The sequence below is a fragment of the Vicia villosa genome, linkage group LG3, assembly GCF_029867415.1.
Source record: "Vicia villosa cultivar HV-30 ecotype Madison, WI linkage group LG3, Vvil1.0, whole genome shotgun sequence".
NCBI lineage: Eukaryota > Viridiplantae > Streptophyta > Magnoliopsida > Fabales > Fabaceae > Vicia > Vicia villosa.
The window spans coordinates 55,141,896-55,156,738 of NC_081182.1; the positions used below are offsets into that span (position 1 = coordinate 55,141,896).

The 14,843-nt window shown below is 37.6% G+C and overlaps 2 protein-coding genes across 4 annotated transcripts; one reads left to right on the forward strand and one right to left on the reverse strand.

The window, feature by feature from the left end:
- The first annotated feature begins 3,031 nt into the window (after window positions 1-3,031).
- On the forward strand, window positions 3,032-9,272 carry LOC131661482 (coilin-like). 2 transcript variants are annotated; one of them, XM_058931037.1, is made up of 13 exons: window positions 3,032-3,358; window positions 3,447-3,511; window positions 3,625-3,894; window positions 4,190-4,396; window positions 4,881-4,917; window positions 5,747-5,854; window positions 6,113-6,284; window positions 6,403-6,434; window positions 7,096-7,290; window positions 7,698-7,769; window positions 7,852-8,013; window positions 8,559-8,796; window positions 8,905-9,272. In XM_058931037.1, exons 1-13 carry the CDS (start codon window positions 3,155-3,157, stop codon window positions 9,093-9,095), a joined length of 1,953 nt encoding a protein of 650 aa, XP_058787020.1. In that variant the 5' UTR covers window positions 3,032-3,154; the 3' UTR covers window positions 9,096-9,272. The 2 variants fall into 2 exon arrangements, with proteins under 2 accessions (XP_058787020.1, XP_058787021.1); XM_058931038.1 differs by having other exon boundaries at window positions 6,128-6,284.
- On the reverse strand, window positions 8,732-12,539 carry LOC131661481 (protein-tyrosine-phosphatase MKP1-like). 2 transcript variants are annotated; one of them, XM_058931036.1, is made up of 2 exons: window positions 10,201-12,539; window positions 8,732-9,300 (listed from the first exon to the last, which is right to left on the reverse strand). In XM_058931036.1, the coding sequence occupies exons 1-2, from the start codon at window positions 12,127-12,129 to the stop codon at window positions 9,283-9,285; spliced, it is 1,947 nt and encodes a 648-aa protein (XP_058787019.1). In that variant the 5' UTR covers window positions 12,130-12,539; the 3' UTR covers window positions 8,732-9,282. The 2 variants fall into 2 exon arrangements, with proteins under 2 accessions (XP_058787019.1, XP_058787018.1); XM_058931035.1 differs by lacking the exon at window positions 8,732-9,300 and having other exon boundaries at window positions 9,326-12,539.
- Window positions 12,540-14,843: the final 2,304 nt, after the last annotated feature.

Below are 14,843 nucleotides of genomic sequence, written 5' to 3' on the forward strand. Positions count from 1 at the left end.
TCCTCCATCGTGAGTGGTATTCTGAGGGTGGAGCGTTTTAGATTCTGGTACGAGTTCTTCTGTTATTGGAAAATTGCATGAATTTTATGGCGGAACTTCAACCGAAATATGGAACTGCTGGAGACTCCGTTTGTCACTCACAATGAAGATGCTGGGCACCGCTCTCAAAGTCATGCCTATTGGTTTCCTCACTAGGGAGGTTGGCTATCTGCTTTTCGAGTAGGGGTATGGACCGAGGACACTATTCTCGGGCAGTTCTACACCCTTTCACTTGATTAGTGGTAGAAAGATGAATTTGATTTGCAGTCGAATTCACTTGTTTCCTCTGCTTTTCAGGTGAAGATGCTCGACTCTTCCTCCCGTCGAGCAAGAGATCCCAGTAGAAGAGTGGGTGACAACTGTTGTGTTAAGGACGAGGTTCCTTTTTACCACGGACGCCATACTGAGGTCAGAGGGTTTGTAGGTGCCACCCTAACCGAAAGCGACTAGGGTGTGTTCGTTCCCGACAAGGAGGAGAGGATATGTACTAAGTACGAGTCTGATCAAATTCCTATGTACGAGGTGGTATTTAGAGAAATAGGCTTTCGTCTTCCCTTTACGGATTTTTAAAACGCTGTCTTCAACCATATGGAGCTTGCTCCTAGCCAACTTCATCCGAACTCCATTGCCTTTATGAGGGCATTTGAGTTTTCTTGCCGATACCTCCAAATCGGGGCAACGATCTCTCTCTTCTTCTAGTGCTTCCATGTTCAGCGTCAAACTTCCAAAGGGCGATATAACTAGGTTTCCTTAAAGCAGTCGGAGAAACTCTTCAAGGCCTTTTTCGAAGTCGGTGAAACAATTTAGAGCGAGATACTTCCTTGTTTAGCTGCAGACGAGGACGACATTAAACTTAGTCTTCTGTTTGATGAGTTAACGAATTTGATGACGAATATGATGAGTTGAAGTCCTTCAAGAATCAGGCAGAGCTGGTCGGACACTTCCGAGTGTTAAAGGATGATTGCTTGGCCACTGCCCAGAGGACCTATAACTCGACCATTGCTCAATTGAGGATAGTAAATCTGGGGGTTGAGTTGGTGACGACAGGGACCAGACATCTTCACTAGGTTGTGGACGGGCAGATCGTGCTCCAAACCTTGGGGATGGTAGCGGATGTGAAGAGTCCAACGCTTTCGTTGAGCAAAGTGTGCCCATGGAGGAAGAGGATATTTAGTTGGTTGTTATGTTATCTGTTACTTTTTCATTTCTGGCCTGCGTGCCATTTGTTCGGATTTTTTAGTGGGGGTATGCCCCCTTTTTATGATGTACTTATTTTACCGTCCTTGGCCATAATGGTCTAGTGACGGGCACAACGCTCTTTGGCGTTTCGCCGTTTTTTATGTTAAGTCCTTAATACTTGTGTGCCCATTTTTATAGTTTCTTTTATTATGTATGTCGTATGTGCGCGTAGCTTCTGTTATTGGGAGTTTTGCTCAATAATTGTATAATCGACAAGTGTGGAGAACTTGGTCGATTTGTCGGGGGTCACATGCCTGGAATGGGTGAATCTCAGGTTCTGTTGATATAGTACTTGAATTTCATGGCGTGAACGGTCCCTTCACGACCAGGGCGTTCTACCATCGTGGTACGATTACGATGGGGGATCTACTCGTCAAAAGAGCGGATACTTGTTTTTTTGTTCCAAGATGAGGTGCCCAGCTTGTACCTAGGCTGGCACCTATGACCGTAAACATCTCCTCGTCGAGGAGATGGTGTGCTCGGTCTTAGTTGTAATATTGTTTTATCTTTTCTGTGTTCCATGGTCGAGCAAACTCTTCTCCTTGTAAATTTTCTAGGTAGTAGGATCCATTTTGCGTTTTTGCTCGGACACCATACGGACCTTCATAGTTCGCTGTCAGTTTGCCCTCGTGAGAATCTTTGTGATTTCTCTTGAGTACCAAACTGCCTACTTTGAACTCTTGATTGATGACCTTAAGGTCGTATCGCAAGTCAATTTCTTGTGTTAAGGGATGCTTCGCGGAGGGCAACACATGTTCGAACTTCTTCGACCAGATCGAGCTATTCTCTGAGAGCTTCTTCATTCATCTCCTCATCCAAAGGAGCTTCCGTTCATCTGGTAGGTTCGTGTATCTCGATGGGGATCACTGCTTCTGTTTTGTAGGCCAGACGAAATGGAGTTTCTCCTGTGGTCGAATAGGGAGTGGTTCGGTAAGCCTAGAGTACGTTGTGTAGCTCCTCGACCCACCTTCTTTTAACCTCGTCGAGCCTTCTCTTGAGGCCTCTCAGGATTACTCTGTTCGCAGCTTTTGTGTGCCTGTTAGTCTGGGGATGCTTGACTGATGCGAGATGTTGTATGGTTCCCAACCTTGTGATGAATTCTTGAAAGTTTTTGTTAGTGAACTTTGTCCCGTTATCTGTGATGATTGCAAACAGTACGTTAAACCGAAAATATGTTGCTTTTGTATAAACGGAGCACGTTTTGTGCTGTAAACTTGGCCCTGCGCCTCTATTTCTATGTCCACATTAATTTTGGTTAACAAACATTAAATAGATAGACTAAACTATTAGATGAAAAATATTAAGAGGACTTTTATTTAGAGACTAAAAATAAAAATTTAGGCTATGTTTGAATATCACAAAATGAACGGAGCGGAGTGAGATGAAGCTGAATGGAGCGGAGCAGAACGAAGATATCATCCTATTGTTTAGAAATTTTAGGACGGAAAAAGACAAATTGTTCATTCCGCCCAAATCGGAGAGGATGAAATATGGGGTGATAAGTGATGGAATGGAATGAAATCCACACCACTCCTTTCCGCTCTGCTCCATCCATTTTTAAATTATCCAAATAATAGAATATTATTTTGTTCCATTAGGGTCCGCTCTATCATTCCAAACAAAGCCTTAGATATTTAGTGAACAAGTAACATATTTAACCCAACAAAATTATACAAATTTGATTATTTTTGGTTGTATTTTACATTTCCTATAATTATTCAGACCAAGATTAAAAAAAGAAAATAAGGAAAGAATCAGCGTTGTGTAAATGTGAGTGGGGTCTTATATACAGTCAGTCATCCAAGAGTGAAGAAACCATTTGTGTTAGCTATCAAGGGTTTAAGAAAGGGTCACCGTGGCTGGCAAATCCGCAACAATGACGACGGCGATGACGGAAAAAGTGAGACTCCGATTGTTCTTCGACGATCCCAACATGCTCAGTAAGTCAAAGACGAACCAAGGCTTGAACCGTTGCTGGTTCCTTCTAAAACCCCACCTCACCACCATTTCCGATCTCACCTCTCACCTCCAAACCCTTTTCCGCCTCCACCGCACCTCTCCCGCCGGCATCACTCTTTCGGTATACATTTCTGACACCTGCATGCCCTTTTTATTCCTCTTTTATCACTTCATTGTTCCGTTTGTTTAATTTATTGTTTTTGATTCAGATGGATGGTTTTGTTTTACCATCGTTTGAGTCTACTTGTATTTTGAAGGATAAAGACATTGTGTGGTGAGTTTTATTTTTTATCTAATGGTTGAATTGAATTTTGATGATGTTGTTAACTTGTTAACTTGTTATAGTTTTTATTACTTATTATTGTGTTGTTTGCATGTGTATGGTAGTGTGAGAAGAAAGGGAAGTAGTTTAACTGATGGTAAACCTGCAATGCTGCCATTAGAAGCTTGTGAGAATCGGTCTACTGAGGCTCTGGAGCTTCTTGCAATTGAGGGGATTCAAGAGGAGAGGCGAGAATATGAAACTGTTAACCTAGATGATGATGATGATGATGTTGATAATGATCAAACTGAAGATGTGGTTTATGTGGAAGCTAAATCGGATGGGAATACAACTTCAAAGAAGAGAAAGGCGTCCAAGAAGCTTAAGAGCCCTAGGTTTGTTTCTTCATATTTTCTAACTGTTATGCTTACAAGCCTGGGAGCTTGTTAAGTTGTATGAGTTTTGTCGTTTAAGATGCATTTTTTCGCTTTAGGGTGTTTAGGAATCTAGTTTCATTGAAGTAACTTTTGTAAGGATGCTCATCATGGTTTGTCCGAACTACTTGTTTTGATTTTCAACTTACCTAGGGATCTGCCTTTTGTAGTTATTTATGGTTTATAATTTCTGTAGCAGTTATCTGAGGATGTAAATGTTATCTTGTTAGTTTGATTCCATTATTTTTGTTTTCAGTCAGAAGAAGATTAAGATGTCTACCACGGATAACTTATCAGTCATTCCGGAGGTCAATGATGAGGAAAATGGAAGTTTGAAAGACGGTGCTCACCGCCAGCCAAGTCCTGCCAAGAAGTCATCAAAAAAGTTGTCAAAAAAGTCTAGCAACCGTGATTTAATTAAACAAAAAGATGACCAAAATGGGTCAACAAGCGATGAAACAAGGTGCATTTTTACCAGAGATTTATCATTTATACGATGTTTGGATTTTATACATATTCCATTTTCTAATCGTAAATAACAGTGTGTATTTGGAAAATTTTGTGCAAGACACTTAGCTGAGAAAATTTCATTGACAATTTGTTGAATGCTTGGTAATCTTATATTCTGGCCATTTTTTTGTTTTTCTATCTACACTTTTTGATTGAGAGATGCACTTACATGAAGTAGGAAACGGGGTTTAATGTATAAGCTGTTTTATTCCTGTATCCCTACTATCAAATCCCTTATTTTCATCCAAATTTATACCCTTGATCCCCCACAATGATGATGTTTGTTTCCAACATATTGAAAGTAGGAAATTTTTTTGTTTACCTTTTTTTCATCCAACTTTATACCCTTGATCCCCACAATGGTGATTTTTGTTTCCAGCATATTGAAAGTAGAATTTTTTTTTGTTTACCTTTTTTTTCTTCTATATTTCATATAGGTCTCTTCAGCCTCAAGGTGAAGGCGAAACTAAAAAGGTACTGTTTTATTTTATGGTTTTGAATACACAGTTAACTGAGGCTTTATTACCTTGATTAACAGATTTGAAATAAAATAAAATAAATACTCAGATTGAAATAAATTAGAGTAAATACTTAAATTGAGCCTCCAAAGATACACGGGGCGTTGAGTTAGTCCTCCAAGGATATTGGACACAAGTTTGGTCCTTTGTAGTGTAAATTCAGCATCAATTTTGGCTTAGATCGATGCCCTAAGAGATAATAAGTGAATAAATTGATGTCCATTTGAAACATTGGATTGCCAAATTGATACCTAAAATTCTTTGGAATACTGGCTGAGTCCTGTGTATTTGGAGGATCAGTTTTACTTCAGTAAAAAACACTCCTCTCCCTAGATAATAAAGCAACATATCCTTTATATTTAGGTCAAGCAAGTAGTATACTATAGCACTTGGAGATTACTTGATGCCCATTAAATAAGTTATTGCTGTTTTCATGGACCAATTTCCTTGCTTCTTCATGTCATCCTTACTACTAGCCAATCCCTTCACCGAAAGAGGGGAAGACTGGCCGTCTCCTTTGTATTTGGAGGATCAATTTTACTTCAGTCAAAAACACTCCTCTCCCGAATTCTGAAATAATAAAACAACATATCCTTTATATTTAAGTCAGGCAAGTAATACTATAGCACTTGGAGAGTAGTTGTTGCTCATTAAATAAATTATTGCTGTTTTTATAGACCAAGTTCCTTGCTACTTCATATCACATTTACTAGCCAACCCCTTCACTGAAGGAGGGGTGTTCAAATTATCCGCTTTAATTTACTGTTTTTATTTTATTTTGTTAGTTGCCTAGCAGAAGTGCTCGGCGGAAAAAGGCCAAAAGAAAGTGGTTGAGGGAACTAAAATTAAAGGAGAAAGAGAAAGAGAATGAGAATGAGAACGAGAAGGAGAAGGTAATCTGATCTAGTAATATTACTGAAGAGGCCATTTACATTTTATATGAAGATTGAAATGAGTTACTCTTGATACTACTTATTACTGACATTTTCTATACACGGTGGTGTTTACTTGTTGGGGTATACACTTCATATTATTGCAAGGGTGGAAATCATACGTCAGTCTTATTGGGATCACTTTTCTTTGGTTATGTTTTCAAAATATATTCAATCATTGTTTTTGAAAGAAAATATTGTTCTATTTCACATTTTCAGCTTCATCTGGATCAGGTGCTTGAAAAAGATGATCCACAATTACCTACCAAAGATAAGAATTGCATAGTTGCTGATGTGCTTCAACAATCCGATGAAGAAAGTGAAGCAGATGACGACATGGTTCCTGTGGAGATCAAGCCAGGGCACATTCGGTTTCAGTCCCGTGGAAAAGGTTTTTAAAGCACCTTTGTTACTGTATAGATTTATAAACTAGCGACTGTATTTTTCGACTTTAGAATTGCTTTCATGATCTGATTATATGGTACATATTTATGGTGTATTTGATGCAGATAAGGCAGTGCCAGAGAATCAGTTCCCAGTGGTTTGTTTGACTTTCCTCTATCATTTACAATTTTGGCTGTGTTTAACTTATTGCCCAAAAGAGTTAATATCAAATATGTGATATAATCAATCTGCACATAGTTGTACTGAACATTAGTATGTTTGCATTTGATCTTTTGTTTTGTTTTGTTATTTAATTTAATTTACTTATTTGGGTTTTAGACTATAGCTTGATGAAGGATATGAAGTTTTCCAGCCTCGAGTGACTTGAAATCCAATATTGCAAAATTTTAAAAATAGAATTGTTACTCTTAGGGTCCTTTCCTAGGTCTGTAATGGATGAATGGAGAGAGTTGGGGGTAGCTGAAATTATTTAAGACTAAACCTTGGACAGAATCAAACTGTTCCTTAATATTATCAATTTTTAGCCCTTTATTGATTTTGTTCCTCTAAAACAGCCCATGCAATTCATATCTTAATTCTAACTGGAGGGCCTAATAGTTCAAATAGTTTAACTGACTATGTTCCTTATCTACTCAAGAAATTTGGCCCATAATGTTAATTCTGTTCCTGTTTGATTATAAAGTCAAAACCTTGCAGTAGGAAAAAGTTTATCTTGGTGGTGTTTGAATTTCATGAGGCGTGCTACCATTTGATCACAGCATCCCTGTTGATGTGTATATGTTATATGGATGTTTCAGGACACATTTCAGTGGAGTGGTACTACCAGCAAGAAGAAGGGTCAGAAATGGGGTAAAGAGAGGACCTCATCCCATAAACAGGATGATTATGAGCAGCCCCGTCAAGATTTTCCTACTGTTCAGAATGCTGGGAAAAAAAACACATTTGACGCAGTAGATTTTGAAAAGCTTACACCTTACACAGACTTGCCAAAGGTTATTATTTTATTTTCTTCCAAGTGTGTCCTTGTGGCATGTCTCATCCTACCAAGCACCCAGCGTTGTCCATGGGGGATGGCGGTCCATGGCGGAGAGCCAAAATCCCGCCATACCGGGTGCTTTGTGGTGCCATTATAGCGGATTATGGTGGAAAAACCTGCAATATCGGTAGATATTTAGCATAGCTGCAAGCCCAAAAACCGCCATGTGTATCCGCCATAGCGGATATTTGGTAACACTGCAAGCACCTATGAAGTTAATCAACCAGCAGTGTATTTGATGTTTTTTCAGCGGCCTTTTGTTATACCATTCAAATTCAGAATTTTATTCTGTGCTATGAATCTGTAAATTGTGCTGCCTTTTATTCTTTTGGTGCTACTAAGTAGTTTCTTCATATATTGCAGGAAGGAAATGTTATTGCTTATCGATTGATTGAGTTATCAGAATCTTGGACTCCTGAGATCTCCTCCTTCAGAGTAATTATCAAGTCTACTTTTGGACTATCTTATAAAAAACAATTTGTGTCAGAAGTAAGAGTATGCATTCATGTCCTTGCAGGTTGGTAAAGTAACACAGTTTGACAGTAAATCAAACAGGATATGGCTAGAGACAGTTTCAGAATATCCATTTGACTTTAGGAAGAAAATAGATGACCTAGACGACGATGCAACACCTGCACAGTACGATCCTTCCCCTTATCAGGAAGATGGTTCTTTAGAGGTAATGTAATTTCATTTTGTTTTTTCCTTCTCAAAATCATTTTATGCAGTAGCTTATTTAATGGGGGGTAATTCTTGAAAAAATTGGTGCCGATATTTTTAGTCTTGCATCTAGTTATACAGCCCCACCATAAAATAAACTAAAATAAAATTCCATTATCCAACTGGCATGTGAGTTTTGCCCGATATAGCAAGCAAATACTACCAAGGTTTATTTTAAGGACAAAATTTAAGTGCCATTCATGAATATAATACAGTAGATGGATTGAATTCTTTAGTTGATTTAAAATGGTTTTATTTATGCTCTACTTGTACACAATTCTCGTGTTGAATTGTGATTCAAAAATAGTAAAAACAGCACAAAGAATTGTACCATCATCTTGGATTGAAAAACGGGCTGCATATTTAATTTTAGATGGATTTAATTTTATCTTACTCAATCCTGGCATAGCATATACGCTTGACAATGAATGTCCAATAAACTTGTTTATCTGACAAGAACATGCTGTGTATTTGCATGAAAATGAAAGTATTTTCCTTCTGCAGATTGATTATGTATCTCTTGCTGATGTTCGAATTATTAAGCATGGCCACTCGAATTTGGCAACTGTAGTTGCTTCTAATGATGCTTTAGTAACTCCATCAAAAGCAACTAACAGAAGTACTGATGCTTTGGTAACTCCAACAAAAGCAACCAACAATAGCACTGTTGAAAAACATGTTGGTAATCAAACTCCTGTTGGAAGCTCGAAGCCACAAAAGGAGGGCCATACCCCTGCTAAAGGTAATGTACATCTTACAATTCTTAAAGTATACGGTTTATTGTATATAAACATGAAAACATCTTAATACACCTGCACCATACTTACGTATGGGGATTCTCTTTTTACAGAAAACGGGGAAGTTAACGTTTGGGATGAAATCAACGAAGCATTAAAAGCAAAGAAGGCCCGGCTGTCGCAGGGGGATGGTTGGAAGAAAGATGATAGTTCAAGCAATAGGCCATGGTCTCAGAGAGCCAAATGCAGTGCACTGGGTCCTACAATGGCACTTTTAAGATCACAGAATGGCTTTAAGAAATAGTCCTACACTTAAGCCTTGTTTACTGCGTGTCTCTTTTCCGCAGATTAGTATTACATGTTTTTTTTGTGGGTATGTATATGAACAAATTACCCATACTGCCATCTGTAATGAATGCTACACGTCCTGATTTCAGTATGCTAGTGGGAAAAATGTTTTGGGGTGCTTATTTCTAGTCCAGCTTTTGGTGTTAGTAGGTGTATTCCTCCTGAAAATGAAGTAGAAAATTATCAACTGCTAAGCAAAATCTGGATATGGTCGCATTTAAAGTGACAAACATATGCCGTTAGTATTTTGTATAGTTGGCCAACTGAATTGTATATCATATAATGGTATAATAGTATTTTAACTGATAGTTGCATTGCATTTAAACAAACTAATAGTTGACTGAATCAGACCAAGCATGTTAAACTAAATCAATTTTCCTATTAATCAAATTGAAACTTCATTTTGTTTATCAGTGCAAACAGTGACCAATAACTGATGGTACTAACATTTTACAACATTCAATAAGTGATCATTTATACACTCTAGTTTCGCTGTCGTTTCATGCAAAGGTTGTTTGATTTGTATACATCAATTTAATATTAGTGATTGATGGATTGCTTGCATTGCTGGCTAGCTTCGCCTCATCATTATGGCAATAGTGCTGAACTGATGAGCAAACAAGAATAGGAAAACACCAAATGCACTTAAAATCAAGAGAAAGATAGGCTCTATATCCCACTAAATTTAATATTTGTATATTTATATATTGGTTTGTACTTCAACAGAACCAGTGCACAGCACGCATACAATCTTTAATGGGCATATACTGAATAGAGTCTGAGCGTGTGTGTGTGTGAGTGCAAATGTACATATAGAAATCAGCCGATTCCGGCTCCACTGATTCTATTCATTTCTCCTCTACTTCAAGCTCAGCCATCTTATTACATAACATGATACCATGATCTTCTTTATTACTAATCTCACTCTGCTGTTTAACAGCTGACCTAATGATATCGTTATCTGCTATTAGCCATTTCCTACTGTTTTCATGATCAGATTTATTGTAACTATCATCTTTCTTAACATCTAAGTCAGGCAAATGGAATGACTGTGATCTTACCAGGTTCTTATGGACTTTAGAGGATTCATTGACAGAGGGTAGCAACATCCGAGGCGGTATATTACTCCCTCTACGCTGTGCAATAGAGAGAAAAGATCCTTTTGATGGCAAATACGAGTTTTCCCCTCCCAAGGTGTGATCAGTTGAAAATGACTCTGAAGGTGAAGATAGAAGAACTTCTTTGTTAAGTAAAGAGGAACTCGTTGAGAAAGACAGATCTTTAACATACAAAGGTTCAATTGATTCCTGGCCAGATGGTGATGGCTGCTGAGAAGACACAAATGACAAGTCTGACCAATTGGTAGAGGACGGCGAAAATGTAAATGAACTTGCGTAATCAGAACTTGAAGGCGAAAGTGTTGGCGACTTGGAATTGAATTTCGGGCTGCTGCATAGAAAACCACAAGGAAAATAACCGCCACAGGGAGATAGTGGCGGCAAAGAAGAAACACCAGGATCAGATTCAGACAAGTCCATGGCTTCAACAGTATCTTTTCCTCTGTCCAAGCTGGTTAGATAGCATTCAAAGGAATCTGGGGAGCCACAGTCACTGGGATGATTTGATGATGGTGACGCTGACAAGGGATCATCATCAGCTACAAAATCTTGTTTTTCTTCCTCCATAATCACATCACACTTCCATTTAGGAGATGTTAAGATTTCTTTCATCACACCACTAGCAAACTTCCGCCTCAATCTTGCCCAGCCATGTTCTCTAGCAGGAAGACAAGTTTCCGATCCAGCACTAGTTTCAGAAAAAGGCGGAACAACCCCACCAGAAATTGCCTTATGAAAAATCTCGAAATCCAAATCATATGCATCGACTTTTCTTAGACCAATCTCTTTCTTTTCAGTAGGCAAAACCAGTTGTTTATCAGAATCACCTGACACACGTTGTTCATCAGAAAGAGCAGCCCAAAACTCAGTTGATTCTTGATCTTCACGGATGCTCAGAATCGGACCATTTGCCCTTTCATAGCGCACAACCTGAAAAGCCGCACTCTTTGCATTGCAAGACATGAACAAGTTACAATTTTTTCCAATCCAAACATAAATAGCTGAAGGAACATGAACAATGAAAGCGCCGCGAGAATCAAGTGCTAGTGAACCTGGTTGGTTAACCATCTTAGGAACAAGATGTAGAGGATCATACGGAGAGTGAGGAGCCATTCGATACATCCTTAGAATAGAATTAGGACTTGCAGGCATAGCATGTACACGTTTCTGACACTGCAAGAGTTGACAAGCAAAACCCATGTTAGGATTTGTGACTCCCCTTGCAGTCTTCACAAACTGAAAAGCATCTTCAAAGCTCTGCCCTTTCCTCCACATGAGATAAGCAATCACCAAAGCCGTCGATCGAGAAACCCCTTGACAGCAATGAACAAGAACACGACCACCTTGTTCTCTAACATCCTCAAAGTAATCAAACACATCATAGAGAACACATGTTATATCCTCCGTAGGACTATCCTGCAACCAAAGAGTTTTATAAACAAAATCACTTTTGAAATACTCAGGACAAACAAATCCAACACAGTTAAGCACATGTGTTATTCCTTTCTGTCTAAGAAGCTCATGGTTTTTCGCCACCGTGTCACTTCCTAAGTAAATATGTTCAGCAATTCTAGAACACTCTTTGTCAAAGAAAGCCAATTTATCTCTTTTAAACTGAAAATCCTGCACAGGTTCATTCGTTGCGATGGAACCTCTCGGAGTCTGTGGAAGCGGCCAAACACCAAGATCATCAGATCCAGCACTTGGCCATTCCTCAACGCTACGTTTATTGATAGAAAGAGGTTGAAGAGGTGGCAAGCTTGGTCGCGGTGGTTTACGGCTGTTTGGAGAACGATCTGTCCATGAAGCTGAACGTGAATAGGTTCTCCTGATGGAGGGTGGTTTCATCTCTTTTTCTTCTTCTCCTAACATGTTGATGTTGCTAAAAGGGTGATGAAAAAGATTGAGAATTGATTCACACCCATTGAAGCATTTTTGCTATAGTGTTGAATATTGAGTAGGTAATGAATTGGGGTTGTTCAAAGATGTGGTAATAGTAAAAGGGTAAGAAGGTGGTATTTGCGGTTTTTGAGTCTACAATATTGTGTTCCATATTCCCACCTAAAACACTTGACTTTGTCTTTGTTTCTGTCTTTGTTTTTGTTTCTGACTCTGACTCATTCTTCGGGGAAGGGATTGAGAAGATTCAAACAAACAACGCAACAAACACAAAGCAATAGGTAGTTACAAAAATAGAATGGTTCTGTTGCAGGGATGGAAGAACAATTCTAGGATCATGTCCAATTTATCAGAACAGAACATAAAAGAAACATAGGCAGATCAAAGAGTATGTTGTAGTATTATTATTTATTTGCTTGCTTGTAGTTATAGTTTTGTTGAATTGAGTGGGGCCCATTAAACCATAGCCATGCATGCCACGTAGGAATTTCTCACTATCGAGAGTCCTGGTCTTACACTTACACATGCGAAGGAATGTGTCAAAGTGCCACGTCACCAACCATGGCCTTTTTTATTTTTTCCTTTCGAAATAATATATATTTTTTCTATTGCAGGAGTAATAATTTTTATATTAGTAGGAGCAGCATGGCAAGGCACACATATAAAAAATTGGTAACCTATTGCTGTTTTTATTAGACTTGGGAAAGTCTACTAACTAACAAACTATCCTAAGAAAACAAACTAGTTATCATTGAACAAATTATCACATGATCTACCTAACTATTAAGAAAGTTGTAACTAACTATGCAAGAAGAAGTAATAACCGATAAAGGAGTAGATTATGTAAATGTAACAACTCTTGGAGTCAATTCGAGGGGGTTAACGAGAGAGTATATTATATTTGAGACACATTTTGTGAGAGACACACCACTTGTCCATCTAAAACTTTAAGGTGATAGGTGTGTGGATAGTAAGCCGGTCCATTTCTCGAACCAAAGACTCTGATACCACTGTTGGAGACAATTCGAGGGGGACAACGAGAGAGCATATTACACTTAGGACACACTTTGTGAGAGACACACCACTTGTTCACCTAAAACCTTAAGGTGATATGTGTGTGAGTTCTCTTACTTATAAAGTGTTCATTCTTCCATTTTCTAACCAATGCGAGACTTCTTCCTCACACTTGATTCTCAACAACAACAAGCCTCATTTATGGTAAACCTAATGTATCATAGTAAAACCATGTAAAAAATTGTACCTACCTATCTAAGACAATTAAAAATAGTTATATCATTTCAATTTGACCGACATGTGTCAATCAATCTCACGCTATAGCATGTCTTCAAGGTAATCTATAAATTGACTCAATTCAATATAAGCATTACTTCAATCAATAAAAATATAACATCTCTTATAAATTCCAAGTGAACCATGGATAATATTGAAGATTTAAACATGATTTCAGTTGAGCCTCATAACAATTTAGTGGTATCATTCAATAACTTTGACACAATTGATCCAGTGGTATCATTCAACAACTTCGACACAATCGACCAAGTGTTATCATTCAATAATTTTGATACGATACTAACCACACCATCAAAAGTGTTGTCGCTGTCACTACACTTGTCTTCATTTTATTCATCATTTTCTACAATCTCTAAGAAGCTCGATGTTGAAAACAATCTCTTGTGGTGCCAATGGTCAAAACTCACTAACTCAACCACTATCTTGTTAACCCTAAAATTCCTCCTAAGTTGCAACAATTGCATACACATAATTGAACTTAATCTCCCAATAGTTTCAAGTTTGAGAGAATAAGATCAACTCCTATTTGCTTGACTTTTATCTATAATATCCAAGGAGATGCTATATCTTGTTATATGATACAAACACTTATAAAACTCTGAGATGAAATACATGTGTGTTTTCAACATTTGTCATCCAGATAACTTGCGCACAATAATTACCCACAATGACGTATTCTGCTTCCTTTGTGGATAACGCAACACTTGCTTGTTTCTTGCTATGCTAGGAGACAAACGAGATTCCAAGCAAATGAAACATACTACTGATACTTTTTATATCCAATTTACACTCAACAAAATCATAATCGGAGTACCCAACTAAAGTAAAATCTACCCATTTGAGGTACAATAAACCCTTAAGTGGTGTGCTAGTGTAAATATATATATATATATATATATATATATATATATATATATATATATATTGATGTTAATAAATATACCTTCTTGTATTTAGATGTATTTAGTTGACTTTTATCACTCAAGATCATAGATAAATTAATAATATTATTAAAAAATATTTTTAAAATAAAAATAATAATTTGAAATCGAACTTTTTTAATTAAAGAATATTTTTTTAATTATTAAAATAATATTAATGATAATTTTACATTCGTCTCCAAAAAGATTTAAACTTAACACAGGAAGTAAGACTAAACTTCTCAAATATAAACTCTTAAATTTTAAAAGAAGTGATCACTCAAATCAGGGACGGATCTAGGTGTATAGTATCGGGGGCAACTGCCCCCACCCGCTTCTTATGTTATTATAAATTATTTAAAAAGTTTCTTTCACCCAATGAAACACAAGTAATGTTCCCACACAAAAAATCAGTATTTCTATACTTGATGAATTAAATATACATAAATTATTGAT